We start from the raw sequence: 20,785 nt of genomic DNA, 5'->3' as shown, positions 1-20,785 counted from the left end.
AAATGCGCCTGAACACACATCGGGGGAAGCAAGTTATTACCAAGAGAGCTTCAGCTTTCAGTTTTCTTTGCTTAGAAGGTTAACGCCTAGATCTCCGGAATATCTCTGATGGCAAAGCCTAACATAGTTGGCACATACTGATTACATCAGTGTTCCAGTGAAGGCAGGATTATATACACCCTATGGGTTTAAACTTTCTAACCTAGAAGCAAGGCCAGTTCCACAAGGAGATATGTTCATTTGGAGAAGTGATTTAATAGAAACCTTTGAGGTTTTTCCTCCATCACTAATTCATACCTAGTAAATCTCTGTCCTGAACATGCAATAATCTTGCTGTGGAGTTCAAAATTAGCCCTGTGTCAATTCTAAACATTCAGATTTTTATTATAGTTGTCGAGCTGAATGTCGTGAGATTACCAGGTTTGTTGTTGCCCTTGTTTCCAATTCTATCGAGCTGGCAAGTTCCAACAAACTTCTGAAAATGGGGGACCTTACAATCTAATTTAGAAGTGCCGTTTTGATTTATATCAATTTGGATATCTGTGCCCTTTACTCTCTCTCTTAAATTCATTAATAATCTTGAAAACACTGTCCTTCTTACATTCCTGAAGCTGAAGTGGGAGACAGTCTCAGTAAAGAGATGTATCTTTAAACTGAAAGAATAATAAAGATTAACAAGCTGGTAACCACAGCAACATGGGACTCTTCCATTGGCCACCAGCTGCAGTGTTCCTGCACTGCCTCAATGGCTTCTTTAATGATGCAGTGGATGAAATTGGCAAAGAGCTTTGGTTCTAAAGGGGCTCTAGCCTTAGCTGCTGTGTGGGCGTGCTTGGTTTTCCCAGCCTTTGTGTTAGGGGCTAGAAGCAGTCTAGAAGATGCTGCTCAGACATAGCACCCTTTGGCTTCTGTTACTATGGAGCTACCATCAAAATCAAGACATACTATAGAAGGGCATCTCAGGATGTCATGGGGTATATTAAAAGTTAATGGAATCTACTCCATAGAAACCAAAATGTAGTTTTCCAGAGAAAACGGACAGTTGAGCAAAAGTATAAGACAGTCACATTGGCCTGAGGACAGAAGGCGCAAGAAGGGTGAATTACAGGGGGGGGGTGGTTGCGGGGGGAACAACAACAAATAAAACTACAAGTCATATGGGTCTTTGACCTAAAAATTAAGGATTGCTAAAACATATGTCAAATAACTTCACTGCACCATTAAAAATCCATGCCTTTAGAACAGCAAGGGAGTGGAATTTAGTAAATAATGGTGATTAATAATAATAATAATAAAATAATAATGATAGGATCCAATTTGCCTTCCATCAGATTCCAGCTTTAATAAACATAACTGTCTATAGTTGTACCTGTATGAACATGCTAATGGAAGTATAATTTCTTCTTAAACAGTGTAAAGCCCGCATATGTCTATAATGACTCAAATCATAGCAACTCAATTTAAACATCTGGCTCCCATACAGCCTATGATCATGAAGGTAATATGAAGGATTATAAATAAATGTATAAACAAACAAACAAACAAACAAACCCATGCACAAGTGAAAGGCAAGCAGAGAGAAAGCACAAAATGGGAGACTTAAAGAAGCAATTAGACTGAACATATTTTACTGCCACTGTGTAGGAAGCACATTGCTTTCCCACCAATTTTCATTCTACTCTTAAACATTTTTTTTTTGATTCCATACCAGCATAAAATTGGTACTATGTCTTAGAACGGAAATCACAAGCTATTATAGGTACTTTCTAAGTTGATTTATTCTTTTCAAATGATTGCTAGGAAATCAGATTTCCATTTTTCTTTGTCTACTCATTCCTTCTCTCAGAAATTTGCATGAAAACAAAAGAGCTGGAAAAAAAAAAAACCAATCTCGGCTCACGACTATAGCAACTGGAGAACTTGCGTGGATTTGTGTCAATCATCAGGGAGCCATAGACATGTGATGGTATAAAGGCATAATTGTACCAAACATCTGTATTTTGCTAAGAACTAATTTTGCAGTCTGTTAGCTTTCCATGCACAGGACATCACAGCTGTGAGACACCAACTCAAAACCATGCACACAATTGTTTCAAGTGAACACCCAGGGAGCTATGCATTTAAATCTTCACTGTCATCTTTAGCTACTCCTAATGAGTCCCTAAAAGTTTTAGACCATTTTGCTAGCACAACTTTAGCCATACATTTTCTTCTCAGGTGGAAAAGATTGCTCCATAAAGAATGGATGATGATGATAAGAAGAAGAAGAAGAAGAAGAAGAAGAAGAAGAAGAAGAAGAAGAAGAAGAAGAAGAAGAAGAAGAAGAAGAAGAAGAATCTCCCTTTGGAGCAATTCAAGCCAATCAATTGGCTACCTGTGGAAACCTCCTGACACAGAGATACGAGGTCTGTATTTTCATCTACACAGTGTATACCAACACAGATAGCATGAGCCCCTGACCAGAATTAAGCCAGTTTATTCATAAAGTCTATAAAACAAAGATAGTAGATTATTTTCTTTCTCCTTTAATCTACCAATGCTTCCTTAAATGGCCCTGTTGTCTATACCATCTTGAAACTTGCAAAGCTTTCTTAATATTCCAAATGTATTTTATTTTGGAAGTCACCCTTTGAGTCAAACTATAGGAAGACAGGAGCTTCTTATCTCCATTTTAAAGTCAAATATTTTAATGTGCTCTAATAAAGGGGGTTGTATCACTATGAGCATTTGATATCTAAGCAGAAATACTAAGATTTCATAGGATTAAAGAGTTCTAAGTTGAAGGCTGCCGTCAGATACTAACTTCAGAACTTTTGATATTCTCTCTAGAATATGCCTATTAGCTTTCTGATGAACCTAGCAAATGGAAATTTCATTGTAACAAACACTAGATGATGAGCAACGTATTTATCTGCAAGAAGACTAGTTAGCGAGCTGTATAACACAGCTCATGAGCTTCCGGTGGTTTTCCACTGGGGGAGATGGTAATCATGACACGAGAAAAATGATACAAAACAAAAGGTTCAGTCTCCATAATAAGGTATTCATGTGACAGACACCCTCACTCAGTGTCTACTAGTGTTCTGATACAGTCATACAACTGATCAGTTATAAGAGATCGTCTGCACCAAGATGCCTAAAAGACATAATTCTCGCACTTTACAGGAAAATGAAGATGCTTACCAGTCCCTGGGCTAGACAGTTCTTTTCCATTAACCAGAAAAACCAAGCCCAGAGTTGAAGTCTCAGACACATTAATACATAATGTGTATTATTAATACACAACACATTAATATATAATGTAAGCCTACTCTGTCCTATTGACAGAATCCAAGTTTTTGAGAAGGAACAGAAAGTAATTTATGACTTACTTATTTGAGGAAAGAACTCCTCCCTATCCACCCCACCTCAGTCTTCCATGTTGCAACTTTGTATTCCTTCCACCCCTTTTGTATGAACTAAATTCATTCTATACTTGAATATAGTTACAACGATTGATGTCAGATATACAAAAGAATCCCCTGGAATCAGCAGTGAGATTTCTGTGTGTTCTGATGAACACAAAGAAACCAGCCAATTCACTTTTCATGATCGGCCTTTAGTACAAATGGTAGCTACCAGATGTGAAACGTTTATGTCAGATGTGATAAGAATTTTTCTAGTGAAAAAAGGGTCTGAAATGCTCAACAGTTTTGAGTTGAAAAGTGGGCATGTTCTCTTCTGAATCTTCTGCTCCTCGCTACTCAGAAGTTGCCTATGACTAGTAGTGATGTCATCTAGCCTCCTTAGCAACATTCGTATTGATTAAAAATGAAGAGTTAGGAGCCCTTTTCACTATGCTTTCCTTAGCAGTAAACAACAATATCAGAAAATAATCATTATTGATCATTTATTTGCATTTCTATTTTAAAGATTATCTTCAGTCAAACCTTATGACTATTAGAATAAATTACCACTGTAACTTTTTAAAAAAATAAAAACCTCTTTTCTCAGCAAGGTAGTTTTTTATATCATTTCTTTTTAGGCTGAAATGATGAGTGTTTGAAACTTCTCAAGTGGATCAAAATTGTAGTATAGACATTTATCTACCGAGACTCTCTGGCAATACCTGTACTAATATACAATGTATTAAACTCCCAAGGGATCATACTTAAGCACCAAAAATTAAGAATCAACAAGGCTCTGATTGGCCAATCCGGTATCCTTTCAAAAGAGCTATTCTCTTCTTGCCAGTCAGAAAACAATTACCTTCATCAAAGCTTCAAGTAGGAAGGTAAGACTTAACATATGAATAGATTGCATGCATATGCTAATAGGGTTGCAAAGTCTTTCCCACTTATGTGAAAGTGTATTGCTGGAAGACAGTCTAGAGCAAAGGCGCTAAAACTTAGAAACTTGCTTTTCTTGTGCCCTGCACTGGGACATCCTTCAAGGAACAAGGCTAGGTCTCAGAATCCTTGTCAACACAGGGGGCATCACCTTCTTGTAGGAAAACCTCCTTGGTATACTTTATCTAAGGTGGTACCCCAAATGGGATCGGGTATACGCTAGGAGATACATGAGTTTGGAATAGACACTGTTAGGATAGAGCATTAGTAAGCGTTAGTATGAGTCTGCGGCTCATAACAGGGCCCGAATGAAACTCCCCCAGAGAAAGTTTACAAGACACACAGAAGGCGAAAACTGAAAAAAAAAAAAAAAAAAAAAAAAAAAAAAAAAAAAAAAAAAAAAAAAAAAGTGCCAAACCAGCCCATCTAAACTATTACGGACTATGTGTATGTAGTCTTACAGTAGCTGCCATTAACCTGCTGCTGCTGAAGACAGACAGTCACCCTTGGTCATGCCTTCTAAAAAGACGGTGACACACTCACTGTTTCTGAAGTAGGTGCTGGTGCTGCTGCTGCTGCTGCTGCCTGTAGGTTTCGATCGTGTGCTGGGGGAGGTACTGCATGAGTTCCAGCGACTCTTTGATCTTTAGCAACATCTCATAAGTCTCACGGCCTCTCACCTACATAAAAGCCAGAAAACAGAGACGATGAAGAGCTGCACACTCGCACACTCGCACACTCGCACACTCGCACACTCGCACACTCGCACACTCGCACACTCGCCGAAGGGCGGCCAACTCTCATTATTCAAGGATTTCACCTGGGTAAATGCACCTACACCTGCTCACCGATAGATACATATTTGTAACATGAATATCTATAGAGCTGGTACATTTTGGCCACTTACAGACACACAGGCATAGATGAGTTCAGTCATCTGCATGTTCCCAGCTGAAGGTGAACAAGCAGAGGTTCTGCTCCTGTTTCAGCTGCCATGCTGTGAACTATGGTCCTTTTTCTAGACTTACTGCCATACAGTTCATATCTTTTGTGGTTTCTTTTGATGACTTTGTTGTTTAAAATGGGCTCCAAAATAATATGCCGCTTACTGTCTCTATTGGCGAAGAGGCAGTGCTATACCATACAGAGTAGATGCTTATGTTAGACAAACATTATCTAAGAATGAGTTACCATGCTGTTGAGAATAAGCTCAGAATGGATGATCCTACCTACAATGTATATTAAATAAGACACCTTTAAACAAAAACCTGCACAAAACAAGGCTGTCCATTTGTCTACTGACTTGCTGGGACCAGAGATTCATAGGAAGCCAATATGACCTTTCTCTTAAGAACAATGCTTTTATAACGTTGCAGCTCCAACTTTATAAAACATAACCATGAAAAATAAACTGTCTTTGGAATTTCAGGAGGAATGAAGTGTGCCTCTCTTTTTAAGATAGCTTCCTTAAAGTTTTAAAAAAGAGAAGGCTGGAACAGGTTGAAGCCAGCAGCCCACATGAGAACTGTCGGGGCCAGGAGAGTAAGTGTTGGACACTTTCTGGGTCTTAGGCACCTTTGTGCTGCACCCAGTCATTGGCCTGAGCACAAAAGATGGACAGTACCCAGGTTCTTCGCTGCTGTTGTTAGCTTTGCTCTCTTCTCTTTCCTCCAAGAAGCCCATCCCAATTTAGCACCTTCCCTCTCCAAGTCTGTTCCTTTCTTCGTGTTTCCTTAGCCTTGCTCTTCTGTGGATTTCATTACCTTGTAACTATGTCCTGAGGAGAACAGAAATGCTTTGAAGGGAGAAACTGCTTCAGACTTCCTTCCCATTGCTCAGGATCCAGCCTACTGGTCACACAGCATGAACTGATTCCATTTTCTTTCCATCCCATAAGTTCCCTTTTGTTTATTTTTTTTTATTACTTTTAGATTCAGTTCATCATAGTAACTCCTTCAAGCACACACTGGGATTTCCATAAAATATTAGGACAGCAGAAGCAATGCTTTACCAAAAGGTCACATTTCAGTTTTTATATGGAGCTTTAGAAATAAGACGGAGAACCTCACTTGGTTCCCTGTCAGATTTCCCTGGGGGCCAGAGCTGGGACGGCTGGGAAGAAGCATGTACACCTGAACCTGTGCAGCCTAAGTTCCAAACTCAGGACAGTAGCTCAGCCACTGTCGCCTGTGTCAGCTTGGGTGGCATCTGGGTTGCACTGGTCACCAGTATTTTACAAAGTTTAAGAAGAACAGCAATAAGTGGCAAAGACCCAGGGTAGAAGGAACTCAGTGAACTCTAACCATAACCTAATAAAGCGACCTCATTCGTGACCCTGTGGAAGCAAAAGATAGTCTCACGCAAAAATTGGGCCAAGTCTTCCGGCTCTTCACATAAGACTGTGGATTCCGCTTTGCTTGACTTCTTTTATAACCCTCCCTAAGAGAAGACAAGTGTTCCCGGCACTTAGAAATGACTTATGTTTAAAGAGATGGATGTGCTGACTGTTCTGAGTGGACTGTTGTCATGTATCAGATAACCACAGTGCTCCCCAGAAGGTGAACAACACCCCAGAAGGTAAAGAGCACCCCAGAAGGTGAACAGCTAATTTCTAGAGTACCAACTCTGTGAGCTATGTGTGACAAAAATTCAGGATTGGCAAGGCTGTGTCAAAAAGTTCTATCCCTCACAAATAATGACATGTGAAGTAACTTTAAATATTTGATTGAAAAATGTCCTATTATGAGGGTAGCTTTGACAGAATGGGAGAGTAAGTAGATGAGCTCGTAATATGAATATATTCCAAGGGACAGGATAGCTTTGGGTTTTACGAAGAAAAATCTCTTTGCTTTATTTCATACATTCGCCTGCCACTATGACTGAATGTGTTTCCTTATCTATGTTTCATACGTTTAACTCCTAAATATCAGAGTATTAGCAGGTTATTTAGGTTGTGAAGGTAGAGCCTTGGTGGATGAGATTATTAGCATGCTTATAAACAGTTGCCAAAGAGAGGTTTCTATCCTGTAAAAGACAATACACAGATGATGGCAGCATTTCAGAAGAGGGCCCTCATCAGAACCTGACCAGGGGCAACTTGACCTTGGCCTTCCAGCCTTCAGCAACTGGGAGAAATCTGTGGCTGCTTTTCACAAGCTCCCCACCTAGGTCATCTAAGTGACTCTGTTGTGCTAGCTCCAGCTGTGTGAGAGTTCTTTCCCTCTTGCTCCAAAAAATTGGAAAAATTGCTCAAAAAAATTGGACTGGGCGATGACCATCTAATCAATGTGCATTCAAGGAAGGCTAAACGGAGCACCCGTGAGAATATGAGGATGACTCACTGGTAGGTACAGCAGCTCATCATCTGGGGATCTCCGCTTCTTGATGGAAGTCATCTGGATTCCGTGTGTATTCTGGCGGAAAGCTGGAGGAGGAAAAGCACAAGTCTCATCCTGGGGAATTACTGAAACAGTGATGCAGCGTATCTGATATTTAAGGGTACATACTAACTATAAACAGCCTAGCAACCTGTGAGAGGAAGACGATTGTGCTAAGTACCATCTAATTGATGCTAATTGCTTTTATATAAAGTAAGAATGTAGAAGAGAGCTAGAAAAGGCAATAGAAAAAGGCGAACCCAGCATGTGCAGGGGCATTCTGATCACATGCTACCTGTGTGTGTCTATGGAAAGCTGTTAGGAGAAAGAAAAATCTCTTTGGATTTTTTTTTTTTTTCTTTTTGAAACATTTCAGTGGGAGAGGATGTGCCTAATCTGGAGAGACTTGATGTGCCAGGGTGGGGGGGACATGGAGGGGGTATCCCACCCTCTCAGTGGAGAAGGGGAGGGGCATCGGGGAAAGATGATGGGAGGAACAGGAAGGGGAGAAGCGTTTGGGATCTAAACAAACAAATTAATTAACTTTAAAAATTATGTTTTGGAGCATTCGTTTCTGAAAGAGTTAAGTCCATGGTACAGGGGAATAATAGTAAATCAGGGGAAATAACGAAATTAACAAGTGATAAATAACTAAGGTTTTTAAATCAGAGTATCTAATTAATCAGGATCTGGGGTGTGAAAAGGATCTTTCCACCACATTTAGATATTTTGTTCTCATTATAAATCCTAAATTGTTAGGGATGGAGGAGTTGACATAGGATATGCTATAGCTCTCTGCTAGTCATGGGTGCAAAAGTGAAGTTAGAACCTGTATATGTGGATATGACACATTTGAGATGGATGAGGAATTATCAGGGGGACAGAGGGAATCTATGGAAAAAGCATATCATGTTCACCATTTGGAAGTCAGTACTGATAGGGTCTCCTGTAAACAACAATGCACCACTTTAATTCATCTGAATACTAATAGATTATAAGATTAGGGCCTTCTCATAAAAGAAGGTATATACTTCAAAATATTTGTTGAAAACTATGCATGGTAGGTTATGCCTGAAATTCCAGAACATGGGAGCACTGACAGGAGAGAGAGTTGATGTGAGTTCAACGCCTCCATCCTGATATGGATTTTTAGGCTGGGGTGGGGAGCGGAACCTTTTTTATTTCTTTTTTCAAAAAAACCCAAACAAACTTATTGCAGTGTCGTTAGGCTTATGTTGATGCAAAATGCTTTCTAGAATAGTATTTCTCTCAAGTCAGCAGCGCACATGGAGCAGGGTTTTGCAGACGTAGCCAGTTGGCCTTCAGGACCCTGTGGGAGTTACCGAGGTGGAGGCATGCACCATGGGTCACTCAGACCGTCTCCAGTGGGAGGGTCTCTGCTTCCATAATTTTGTACTTTACGTTTCATGAAATGCCCCACTAAAAATCAACTAATTAGGATCCAAGTTTACGAACAGATTATAAGGTAGCAAAGACCTCACTTTGGTGAATGTGATGCCAAGGTCAGGAAGACCACATCTGTACATCTCTGTACTATGCCTAAGGGAATGTGTTCTCAGATGGCACCGCTCCTAGGGGAGCAGGTACCACTTTAGCCTCATGTTTAATCACTGAAATATAAATCGATGCCCGGAGCTTTAGGTAGCATCCAGCCCAGGTGGAGGGCTTACAAAACAAAACACTGGATATTGCTGATGCAACAAGTCTGGAGCGAGCCTGAGAATGTGCCAGATTTCCAGATGTTGCCTATGCTGTTGGTGTAGAAGTCAGGTCCTGAGGAATCTTATACGAAGATCTCGGACTCAGGATGTAGCTTAAGCAGGCTGTAACGGAGCCACTTCTGCCAGGGATAGTCCTACTTGCTCTGTGACCTCTGATCACGTTCGTTGCCAAACCTCAAAGTCTTCCTCATATAGCCTTCCTAATATTATCTGCAGAGTCCTACATCTGGAGAAGACTCAACCCTGCCCCATCTGGCTACTACATCTACTTACGGCGCTTCGTACCATCGCCGTTCTTTGCGTTATCCGATACTTGCTGCTTTCTGATGCTGTCTTCATCTGCCTTCCGGTCTCTTCCTGGGCAAGCACAGATCCGGGCCTCAAAGCACCGTCGGCCCAGGACTTGCCCACTAGAAATTAGAGAATAATAGGTTAAAGTTACAGGTGTCAAGGTTCCCTGGCATTCTCCCACAATTTTTCCTTCTGCTGACCATCTTATGTGCACACACACACACACACACACACACACACCTCCCTGCTACCCCTCCTCCCTGTTCATTGTTCTGCATAGATGTTTGGAGCAAGCACCCAAAAGCGCCAGGCAAAACAGAAAAGTGCTTGCATGCCACAAGCAATATGAATAAAGAACATTCCATTTCTTCTGCAAAGAACCTCCAAGCCATTAGCTGAACAGCTGTATTTAGCTGCATATTTTGAAGGAAACTTGAGTTAAGCCAGGGGATGTCCTTGGATAAAACCCCCCTCAGGCAGCTCAGGCTGCTCGAGGAAACTGTTAAATGCCTTGGGGCCACATGAAAACAAACACTGTCTATCCGAAACAATTTCGGCCAAACGTCAAAAATTTCGGTCTGCAGTGGCTGGCTTGCCCCTCTTGGCTCTTTTTTGCCCGTCCTCTGACCCCCCCTTTCCTGTCTTCTCCACTTTCTCAGATCTTTTGGTGTTTACAGTGGATTTGCAGCTCAAAGCACTGACTCTGGGGCTTCTCCTTTCACAGCAAAGGTAGGTGCAAAAATCAAAAATATCCCCATAGGATTTCCCTTTGTCCTCTGCCTCTGGCTGTTCATGAGTTCGGTGCTGCTCACAACCACTTACTCTCTGGTTTCCAGAGTAACAATGATTAAAATTGGACGGCGGTTCATTCCTCCAACACAGCTGCTGTTACACATGAAATTGTAGAGGACTGTTGTGAATTCAGTGCCCACCTGAGGCAGGAGAGAAAGAAACATGTATGTCCATACATGAAGTAACATGTAACACGGATGCTTTTGCCCTCAGCTATACCTTCCAGAACTCTTCTTCAAATGGCATGTTTCCTTCTAGGAAGGGATATTGTAAAATCCACTAAAGGCCTCTCTTTGTCTCGATTTCTAGTAAGCTTCAAACTAATGTTTCTAACATGGGAGCAACTCGGGCAAGATGAATTACACTGGCTCACTGCTCTTTGACTCTACTCTTTGCAACCTCACCCAAATTATTCACTTCAGTCTATATCACACAGATATCTCTGGAAAAGGAGGAATTTTTTTTTCAATGCCCAAATTAGCAGCAATTCTACGGGGATATTTCCCTTTTGAAGCTAAAACAGAATTGCATGAATTGCTTGAATGTAAATCTTCATGAAGAATATCCTAGAGCTAGAACACCCTCAGAATTAAACCATCTAAATTGTTCATTTATACACAAGGCATGTGAAGCCCAGAGCGGGTGAGTCGTATGCCAAAGAGCCCATAGCTAGCTAGGCAATGCCAGCAGGCTAGCTCTGTTACTCCTGTGCTCTTATGACTATTGTATACGCTCCATGGTTATATTCTGTTTCACACTCGCATTGGAATTGTACCATCTGTTCAGGCAAACTTCAGCTAAACAATGTGCTGTAGCTTCTCCCATTTACAATCTAATATATATATATATATATATATATATATATATATATATATATACCCATGTCTACCATTTGTTTACATGCACTATCAATTCCCTGTCATCTAGATAAAGCCATGCTTCATATAAAACTGACTTGCAAGCATCACTTTCTGCTTTGAGGAAGGCAGTATGGTTAGAGCCCCACTCCCAAGCTAATTCAGTGCTTTTTAAATTCAAGACTTTAAAACCGATATCTCTTCACTTTTTTAATCTGTATGGGCATTTTGTATGATATATGTGCAGTATGTATGTATGGTGTCCCCACAGGGCAGAGGACATCATGTCCTCTGGAAGTAGAGTTGCAGGCAGTCGTAAGGAACCATGCGTATTGTGGTGGGGTTGGAAACAACCAACAGAACCAACGTCCTTTGGAAAAGCAAGTACTCTTAACTGCTGAGCCATCTCTCCAGTCCCGTATTTAGGATCTTTAAAGGGGTGACACGGGAACAAGAGATATTAAAAGAATGCTTTGTAAGTGTTTGGTGACAAGGGTGGACATGGTGATAAATGCTAGATCCCACATGTTACCAAATGAGTGCTTTGTCCTCTGCCCTGCTTGCCCAGCTGCAGGTCTGCCTCTGCCCTGTTTGCCTGCTTACCTGTGGTGGCTCATAAGGGACCAGCACACTCTGCCTTCCCGTGATAGGATCTTCTACATACTGGGCATGGCTGTTCCCTTCCACTCGAATCAGGTGACTGGGAGGGGCAATCTGTCCTGTGGGTCAGAAAGGACAAACTAGTTAGTTTGTACACCCTAGTAATCAAGAGTATAAAATGAAATGGCTGGAAAGGAATGACAGTGGCCTAAGAAGCTGTCTAGTGTCATAAAAGAAACCCACATCCTTGAGCAAAGGACACACATCATGGCCAGGGTCTACCATGGATGACACCTGACACTTCACAGCAACACAGAGCTTTATGACGATCAGTGTCTAAGTGATGGGTCTATGTGCTCAAGATTAACCAACCAAGTGGTCATAGGACACCATGCCATATCTCTGACGTCACCCATTGAATAGAATGTCCCTAGTTTCCTTGCAAAAAATACCAAATGAGAAGTAGAAGCAATTGGCTGAGCATATAGCTCAGTGATAGAACACATGCCTACCAAACACAGGGCCCTGGGTTCAAGCCCCATGACTGAGACAAGACAAGCTGAATACCAGAAGGTGAGCACTGTTTACCGTTATGTTTTCTTTCCTATCCATCTTTAGACCTAGCTTTAGTTATAAAGATAAGAAACTCTCTGGCTTTACTGTTGTTCAAAGAGGCCCAGATTGGAGACAAGAAAAGAGAGCAGGTTTTACAAAGAGCCCAGGCACAGTCCTAAAATTGTGATGTTTGGCAACACTCCAAAAGAAAGTGTTTTGAGACTCAGGGACTATAAAGGTATCTTTACCTTTTGTCTATGAAGTTCCAGTCTGTGAAAACTATTTGATAAAACTGAAAATCTAAGAATAACAACATATTCGATGCAGCACTGTTTATTTTGATTGAACCAATATCGTGTGACAAAAAAAAAATCAAGGAAACCTCTAAAAAGGTCATTTTGATGTAACACAGACATTTAGGCAAACCGAGGATGAAGCCTGCATGTATGTATGTACAGTACACCATAAGGATATTCCTTATGGTGTACTGTAAATCACAAAGCAAGACACAGACATGTGGATAATGCAGCCATGCAGAGAAAACCAGAAACGAATGTGTAAATCGGTCAGAGATGTCTGGCTGCATTTTTACCTTCTAAATCTTTACTTCCATTTTCCTCCATGAAACTTTCATGCAGTCTTGTCAGTGTCCTAGATCCATACTTTCTGGCTATTTCCCCACATTTATGCTCTCAGTATTTTCTGAGACTTATTCTAACTCCCAACCCGTCCTGCACGCCCAACACTCTGAGGATGCTTTCCTGCTTCCAATATTCTTTGCTTCTGTTCCCTTCATAACCTTTGTGCAAGATCTACTCAAACCCTTGGCAGCTCTTACCTCTTTGGTATCACTGCTGTTGGATTTGGGGCTCAGAAGACTGGTATAGATGACACACAGACACAAAACTTAAAGAGGGTCCCCAAAACGTCTTTTCTCCGCTATTCATTTGCTTTCTACCATTTTATTTACCCATTGTTTGCCATTTCAATTTTTATTCTTTTGTTTCTCCTTTTGCTTTCCTATTTGTTTATTATATTGATTCTTTCATGCTCCTTTTTTTGGTCTTCCCAGCCTTCAATTCCTCTAAACTTGAAAGAACTCTGGGAAAGGCACGCAAGTCAAAGGCTATGATAGACATAACAACCCCATGCTGGTCTGTTTATATCCTCACATTCAGAAAAGGAAATTATTAAGTAGTTCAGTTATTGTGAAAGCCCCAATTTATTTACCATTATTTTTAGCCTGAAATCAGAACCACCTATTTACCACTGAAGAGCTTGACTGGAGAGTAACAGAATCCCAGAACCCCCGAATTCTTACCCTCATTGAACTCCCTGCTCAGCTCGTGGTTAGGACATCGTTTTACAACCTCGGTGACATGCTCGGCTTTCTTGTAGACAGGCATGGCGCGGATGACAGCGCCCTGTGGGGGTGGGGTCATCACCTTGATCTGGATGGGGCACGTCTTCGCGATCTGGCAGTACAGCTTCTTCAGTTCCGTGGAATACTGCTTAGAGAGGAGAAGGGCCCAGAGGAAGGGAGAGAGAACCGATATGAGATACTACTTCAAATCAGAAGAAGCACACAACCACTTCTGAAAGCCCTTCCAGCCACATGCTAAGTTCTGCCTAGTACAAATGTGGCATGTGGCAACTTTGTAACAGGAAGTTATATTTATTAATCAAATTGTTCATTCTTGCTACTTTAAATAAAATTTTGTTTCCAAAATATAGTGTATTTATACTGTTATTTCCTGACTCTCCCTCTCTCTGGTGTTTCCTTATTTGTTTGTTTAAACAAAATCTCACTATATAGCACTGGCTGGCTAGTTTGAAATTCAGAGAACTGTCTGACTCTATCTTCCAAGTGCTGGGAATAAAAACCCTGTACCATAATGCCTGGCTTTTTTCCTATCTTCAGGTTGAGGAAATTTAAGTTTATAGGGTTTAAAAATAATGTGATTTGTCAAAAGGTCCAAAGTGTCGGCTGTTGGCAGTTTCTAGAAATGGAAGGGCCTGTTTTTCTTTACAGTTGTGGCCTCTGGTAGGTGGGTCAGGCTCCACAATAGGCTTCACATTCAAGTGTATTTGGACTGTACAAAATGGATTTCATGGGGGAGAGAGAAGGTGGGAGGAATAGAAAACTGGGTAGTTGGATAGATCTGGGTAAGTTGGGGGAGGGAAAATGAATATGACTAAAGCACTGTATGAAATTCTAGGAAAAAATTATTACTGAACATAATAACAGCATGAACAACTTCACAAGGGTACCAGAAATAAACAGAAGAACAATGTTTCAAGCTTTATGGTTAGATGACTATAATTTCCCTTGTCCTTATAAGAGATTCATAGGAATTAGAGTTTATGGGACTTATATTTTAAGATGGGGTATCTGGCAAAGACTGAGGAGATTTCTGTCTGAGATCCATAGCTAAGCACTGCACCATAAGAACTCCTCCTAAGTTCTCCACTTATTGTATGACTCTGCTGTGAGAGAGACCACACACAGAAACCAGAAGGAAGCATGTGGCGCTCTTCCCCAAACGGCCAGTGGATTAGGAAGAAGAAACTCATGGTTCTGAAGGGAGCTGGTGCAACTGTACACATCTGTCCGGTCACATGTGAGTAAGTCTTTCCTTAATACTCATTTTTCTTCAGGGAGGGTACATTCCCTGGAGATCAGCTGGTTTAGAACTGGCAAAATATGGTTAAGATGCCAAAGATCTAAGAGGAAAAGCCCTATCCCGTGTTACCTCTACTTACTACTTCGGAATCAGAGTAGAAACTGTGCTTTTCTGATCCCCTTTGCATGTTAAATCTTATCACCCTAGCTCTCTGGGCCAATGCCTCATGATTGCCTTCCTGCTCACTCCAATGCTGAGGGAAAACCACCCAGGCACTAGAAATCATAGCCAAGAGCGGGCACCTAGTAACACATACCCAAACAAGGGTAAACAGGGCTGCAGGTTGTGGGCCTAAGCTGGCAGCATCTTCCTCCCAGGGAGAAAGAGACAGAAGGACAGAGCCCAAACCACAAAGAGATTCATTTTTTATATGACCCACCCCAAATCTGACTAAAGGACAACACCTACTTTAAAAAAAAAAATCCCATTTCAACGTGCTGCATTGCTTCCTTTTGAAACAGAATATTTATTTAAATAACACTTCATTTCCCTCCGAGCATTTCAGCATATGAAACTTTGAGTTAAAATTTCTTAGTGCTAGGACGGTATTGCGAAATCGCCCTTCATGCCCACAGGCCAGGGATTAAACACAGTAAAAAGGTTTTTCATAGCTTGAAGTAAAGGAAATGTGCCAAAAAAAAAAAAAAATAAAAAAAAATAAAATAAAAAAAAAATAAATAAATAAATAAAAAAAAAAATCAACCACAGAAATAAGTTTCTTCTTGGGAAAGGCTGAATGAAATGTAGATGAATATTTTTGCTCTTGTGTTCTTAAACGATGACTTTACAGAAATGCGGTGTTAGGGCACATTAAGAACTCACTTCCATGGAGAGTGCCAAAGAAGTCAGCGTATCTATTTGTGTTGTAGTTGCAAGAAATACTTTATGTAATCCTTGCGTGTGTTTCAGAAAACAAAATGAGCCTTAGGAAACATGACAAAAAAATAAGTCTGTCAGCTAACAACCGAAGGTGACCAAAGTCTGCTTGCAAGTAAGTGAGGACTATGAGTAAAAACAATAAATGTTTAAAACAGGACAGGATCCTAAGAGGAACAGTCCACTGTAATAATTAACATACTATAAACCGAGCAGCAAAAAGACTAAAGTGGCCAAAAAATACTAAAAAAAAGTTCAGGGGCTGGGGTCCATGCCAGTTGCTTGCCTGGTTTAACTTCCTAAGAACATAGAAATTGAATGGGGAGTCACAGTAGTAAGAGCAAGACTTTAAAGTCATCCTTGAATACATACTGAGTTTAAGGTGGGCCTGGGATATATGATACAATTGCTTAAAACAAAAACCAAAAACCACCACCTCAAAAAGAAAAGAGAAAGGAAAGAAGGGAGGAAGGAACAGAGGGAAGGAAGGAGGAAAGAAGGGAAGAAGGAGGGAGGAGGAGGGAGGAGGGAGGAGGGAGGAAGGGAAGGCAGGCAGGCACACAAGGCAGTTAAGGCTTTCTCAAGCACAGACCCTTATTCATCCTTGGGGATGGAGGTTGGCTATCTAGCTTCTGATTTTCAATAATGAATACTGTTATTAGAAAGTGAATCTTCTCTCAATACTATGAGGAAGGGATTACTGGTCTCTTATCTGAGCCCCTGGAGCCAGAGGATTCAGTATCCGGAGCTGTTTAGGTATTACAAAGGGAAAAAAGTTCACCAAGTGTTTATCATGAACACCAGCCACAAAAAATAAGGCCTGCACTCCATGACCTATGCCAAGATGTCCGAGGAAAACATCAGCGTCCACACTGACCAGGGAGTGACGTCCATGCCTCTGAATTTGGGTTGGATTTAATCAACAGATGATTGTCCTACAAGCTTAGAAAACCAAAACAGTGTTTGGCTTTTAGAACTATTTGAATGCAGAATTACAGATAAGAGATAATGGACCTCTATCAACACCAACCTCACTGTCCTCTTCTTCCTCCCCCTCCTTTTCCCCCACTTCCCCCTCCTACCCCTCCTCCTCATCATCATCACCATCACCATCATCTATTTACTAGATAAGAAAATTAAGGCAAGGAAAAGCCTTGCCTAAGGATACACAGGCAAGGCATGGCTCCACATCTTTTTCCAGTAACAGCAGCTCATCTTTCTAGTCTCTTGTGAAAGGGGGAAAAATGTACTTTTACTTGTTTCTAAAGTACTGCATCAGGGCTCTTTTATGAATGACCTGCAAATGTATACAATTGTCACTGGCATTGACCTGGAGCTCAAAAGGGTTATTTTCTAATAATAACATAGAGGTTATTTTTCATTGACTGTAGTACTTGCACAAAGCAAGCAAGTGTGAAAAGACTGGGCTAGGAGGAAGGCTACCTGGGTTTCTTTCAGTACTGTTGGCCATACGGCTCTGAGGAAGGCAACGACAGCCAATTTCCTTCTACCATGGCTTGCTAAGGACTCTGTAAGGGCCTTTGTAACCTGGCCTACCCAACTCTCATCTTTCTAAATAAAGCCCAGCTCTTTCCTACTGAACTTCTGTCAACCTAATAGAAACTCTCCCTCTCCCTCTCCCTCTCCCTCTCCTCCCTCTCCCTCTCCCTCTCCCTCTCCCTCTCCCTCTCCCTCTCCCTCTCCCTCTCCCTCTCCCTCTCCCTCTCCTCCCTCTCCCTCTCCCTCTCCCTCTCCCTCTCCCTCTCCCTCTCCCTCTCCCTCTCCCTCTCCCTCTCCCTCTCCCTCTCCCTCTCCCTCTCCCACTCCTTCCCTCCCCCTCTCTTTCTTCTTTCTTTTCCCTTCCTTCCTTCCTTCCTTCCTTCCTTCCTTCCTTCCTTCCTTCCTTCCTTTCTTCCTTCCCTTTATCTTTCTATGTATATAAGTATGCTTTCCCTGCATATATATGTGTGTGTGTGTGTGTGTGTGTGTGTGTGTGTGTGTGTGTACCACCTACAGAAATCAGAAGAAGCCCTTAGTCTTATTCCCCTGAAATGAGTTATAGACGGTTGTGGTATGCAGCGTGGGTTCTGGGAACCAATATCCAGGTCCTCTGCAAGAGCAACATGTCCTCTTAATATGACGTCTCCAAGCCATCCCTGCAGCTTCTGATGCAAACTCCTCAGCCCAACTCTTTAAGCACATCATCAACTGTCCATCATCCTCAGAGTTCAAGTGTGCTGTTCCCCATCTGGTACAGTATTCTTTCCTATTTGTTCTCTCTATCCTGCCAGGGCAATTTAGAGATCTCCAGATAACCCATATCTGGGATGCTACCTTTCCATGTTCTCCAGTGCTGCTGCAGAGTGTTTCCTATTTGACCAAATCAAACTATCTGACCAGGGTCCAGCTGTATTATGTTGAATGTATCTGGTTAAACCCCAGGCCCACAACACAGCAACTAGAGATGTAGAGGCCTGCCATGACCCATCTTTGCAGAGTCAAGTCTCCATCCCTCTGTTTCCTTGACTGCTAGCAAATGAGTTCTGATAACACCATGATTCCCATATGACTTCCGGTTCTAAACTCAGTCTCACTAACCTATCATGATTAATAAGCCCTCAGACTCAGCCTCCTCCTTTATCCCTTAACAAATAGACTTGTCCTCTTTTTCAACTTTCCACATTTATACAAGATAGCAAAAATGGGAAGTGGATTTACGTCAATATTTTTAAACACCTTGGTGATTCACGTTGGCAAAGACTGCAATTTGAGCACATATTGTGTTTTCAATATGATTCTTTGTTTCTGGGATTTCCAAAATTAATCTCTAATTTGATTTTTAACTCTGGCTTGAGGTTTCTGAACTCCAAAGCTTAATTTATTCATTTAAAAATTTTGTCCATGTAAATGTTTTTTGCTTCGATCAGCTTTCCTGATGTATATAAACTATAGCAGTTTTAAAGTGTTTGACTTGGCGACTTTTGAAAAGAGTACAGAGTTAAATCATCAGTGTCACATCCCAAATAGAGAACCGCTCCCACTTCCCAGAGAATCTTTGTCTATGCTGTTACCCTGTCACCGAACCCCTGGCCCCAAGCAATTGTCTGCTTGCTTTTGCCTCACTATAGTTCCACCTTTGTGGAATTCCACACAAATGGGCAGAATATTGCACAGTGTTCTATAATGGTACTTTTGAAAAGTATGCATGACTTTGCATATGTCATATTCTGTTTTATCTAGCATTGGGATGCTGTCATCATTTCCCTATTTTCAGTTTTCTCTACTAGGGATAAATTTATACACAACTTATTGTAGAGACGGGAATTTATGCTTTTCTTAAACAATTTATTTTTCTGGGTTGACCATGTACTGTGGGACCCTGCCAACTTTACTTACTAGTTCTAGCAGCTTACAATCATGTCAACTGCAAATACAGTTTTACTTCTACAAAAGGCTAATTCTCTTCCAGAGAGACCTCCCACTAGGCCTTGAGAGATCTTTTTTTTTCTTGTACATGAACATGTAAATAAACTGAAACATACAAAAAAAATCACTGATGTGATGCACTATGCCTATGTTTTAACTTAAAATCATGACGCTAAGTCTTCCGTTTTTATTCCATCCCATTTATTAACATCAGCCATTTCTTTTTCTTTCTTTTTTTTTTTTTTTATCTACACTTCATTGTCTGCCCCAAGATCTGAGAACATCTCTTCCTTTTGTTAGTATTTTGAGAGAGCCTCTCTGCTGTGTTCTCTGTGTGTCAGGTTTCCCACAGTGAGTTGTGTGGTATTCTACCTCAGATACTGATCTAACTTAAGTCTTCTGCATGACAAATAATGCCATTCCATTCCCTACAACATTTACTTCTTGTTTAACTGCCTCCTCTTCGCTTAGCCTGTTGTCTTTATTAGGTTTTCTCCAATGGGGTTTAGTGCCTATATTCTATTCATTTCTACTGAAGCCACCTTCTAAATACTTTTTTTGGGGGGGGGGGGGTGGATTCCTAAGATATTTTCTTTGACTCTTTTTTTTTTTTTTTTTTTTTTTTTTTTTGTTAATGTTGGGTTTATCCGACGGACTCAGAATTTGTATTTACTGTCATCCAAGAATACACTAAGATATGGTCAGAGCTAATGTTGGTGTCTCCTTTTATGTTTTTCTATTTGTGAAAGCTTGCACGACTGCATGCAGACACGGGATAAACAGAAGAGGCAGGATTTAAAGCTGGTCTTTTGACTTCTAATCCAGTAATTGTTGCCCAGAATTGTTTGTCAGACAAGAGTCTGTTTCCTGGCTTTGGAATTGGATCCTTTTCTCTTTCACAAGACTGCTTTCTTAACTCCAGGGCTGCCTTGTGTTATTTTATTCAACTAGAATTAAACCTACCTCTCCTCTATTTGTCGCTGACCCCATTGACTGAGCCAGGTCTTGGTTGACTACCAGTATCAGGGGCCCTATGTTAAAGCCAGCTCAGGCATTCAGCTTGATTTTAGAAAGAAGAGGAATAAGCAACTGGAATTGTTTTTGTTAGCGTCTTTTGTTATAAATAACATTTCCTGATGCTCTGTGCATACCTTTATGAAGGAAACAAGAGGACTGTACTGTGCTAAGTCCAAACGTCTTCTCCCATCTATCCACCTTTCACTTCTTTTGCTGCCCCAATTTTGGTTCCTGATTCTT

At 41.1% G+C, this 20,785-nt stretch overlaps 1 protein-coding gene across 5 annotated transcripts in view; it reads right to left on the bottom strand.

Moving 5' to 3' along the window:
- Positions 1 to 20,785, bottom strand: part of Tp63 (tumor protein p63) — a 203,258-nt gene that overhangs the window by 14,657 nt on the left and 167,816 nt on the right. For 3 of the 5 annotated variants that reach the window (XM_076942750.1, XM_076942748.1, XM_034515070.2), the window contains 6 exons: positions 13,864 to 14,050; positions 11,991 to 12,106; positions 10,561 to 10,670; positions 9,721 to 9,857; positions 7,670 to 7,752; positions 4,872 to 5,008 (listed from right to left, as the gene is read on the bottom strand). In XM_076942750.1, the coding sequence (XP_076798865.1) occupies positions 4,872 to 5,008; positions 7,670 to 7,752; positions 9,721 to 9,857; positions 10,561 to 10,670; positions 11,991 to 12,106; positions 13,864 to 14,050 (770 nt within the window). The remainder of the gene's footprint in view (positions 1 to 4,871; positions 5,009 to 7,669; positions 7,753 to 9,720; positions 9,858 to 10,560; positions 10,671 to 11,990; positions 12,107 to 13,863; positions 14,051 to 20,785) is intronic. The other 2 variants (XM_076942751.1, XM_076942749.1) reach the window with 1 other exon arrangement.

Source organism: Arvicanthis niloticus, chromosome 12, assembly GCF_011762505.2.
Source record: "Arvicanthis niloticus isolate mArvNil1 chromosome 12, mArvNil1.pat.X, whole genome shotgun sequence".
NCBI classification, from domain to species: domain Eukaryota; kingdom Metazoa; phylum Chordata; class Mammalia; order Rodentia; family Muridae; genus Arvicanthis; species Arvicanthis niloticus.
The sequence above is the reverse complement of the archived record's forward strand: the minus strand, read 5'-3'. Positions and strand labels throughout refer to the sequence as shown.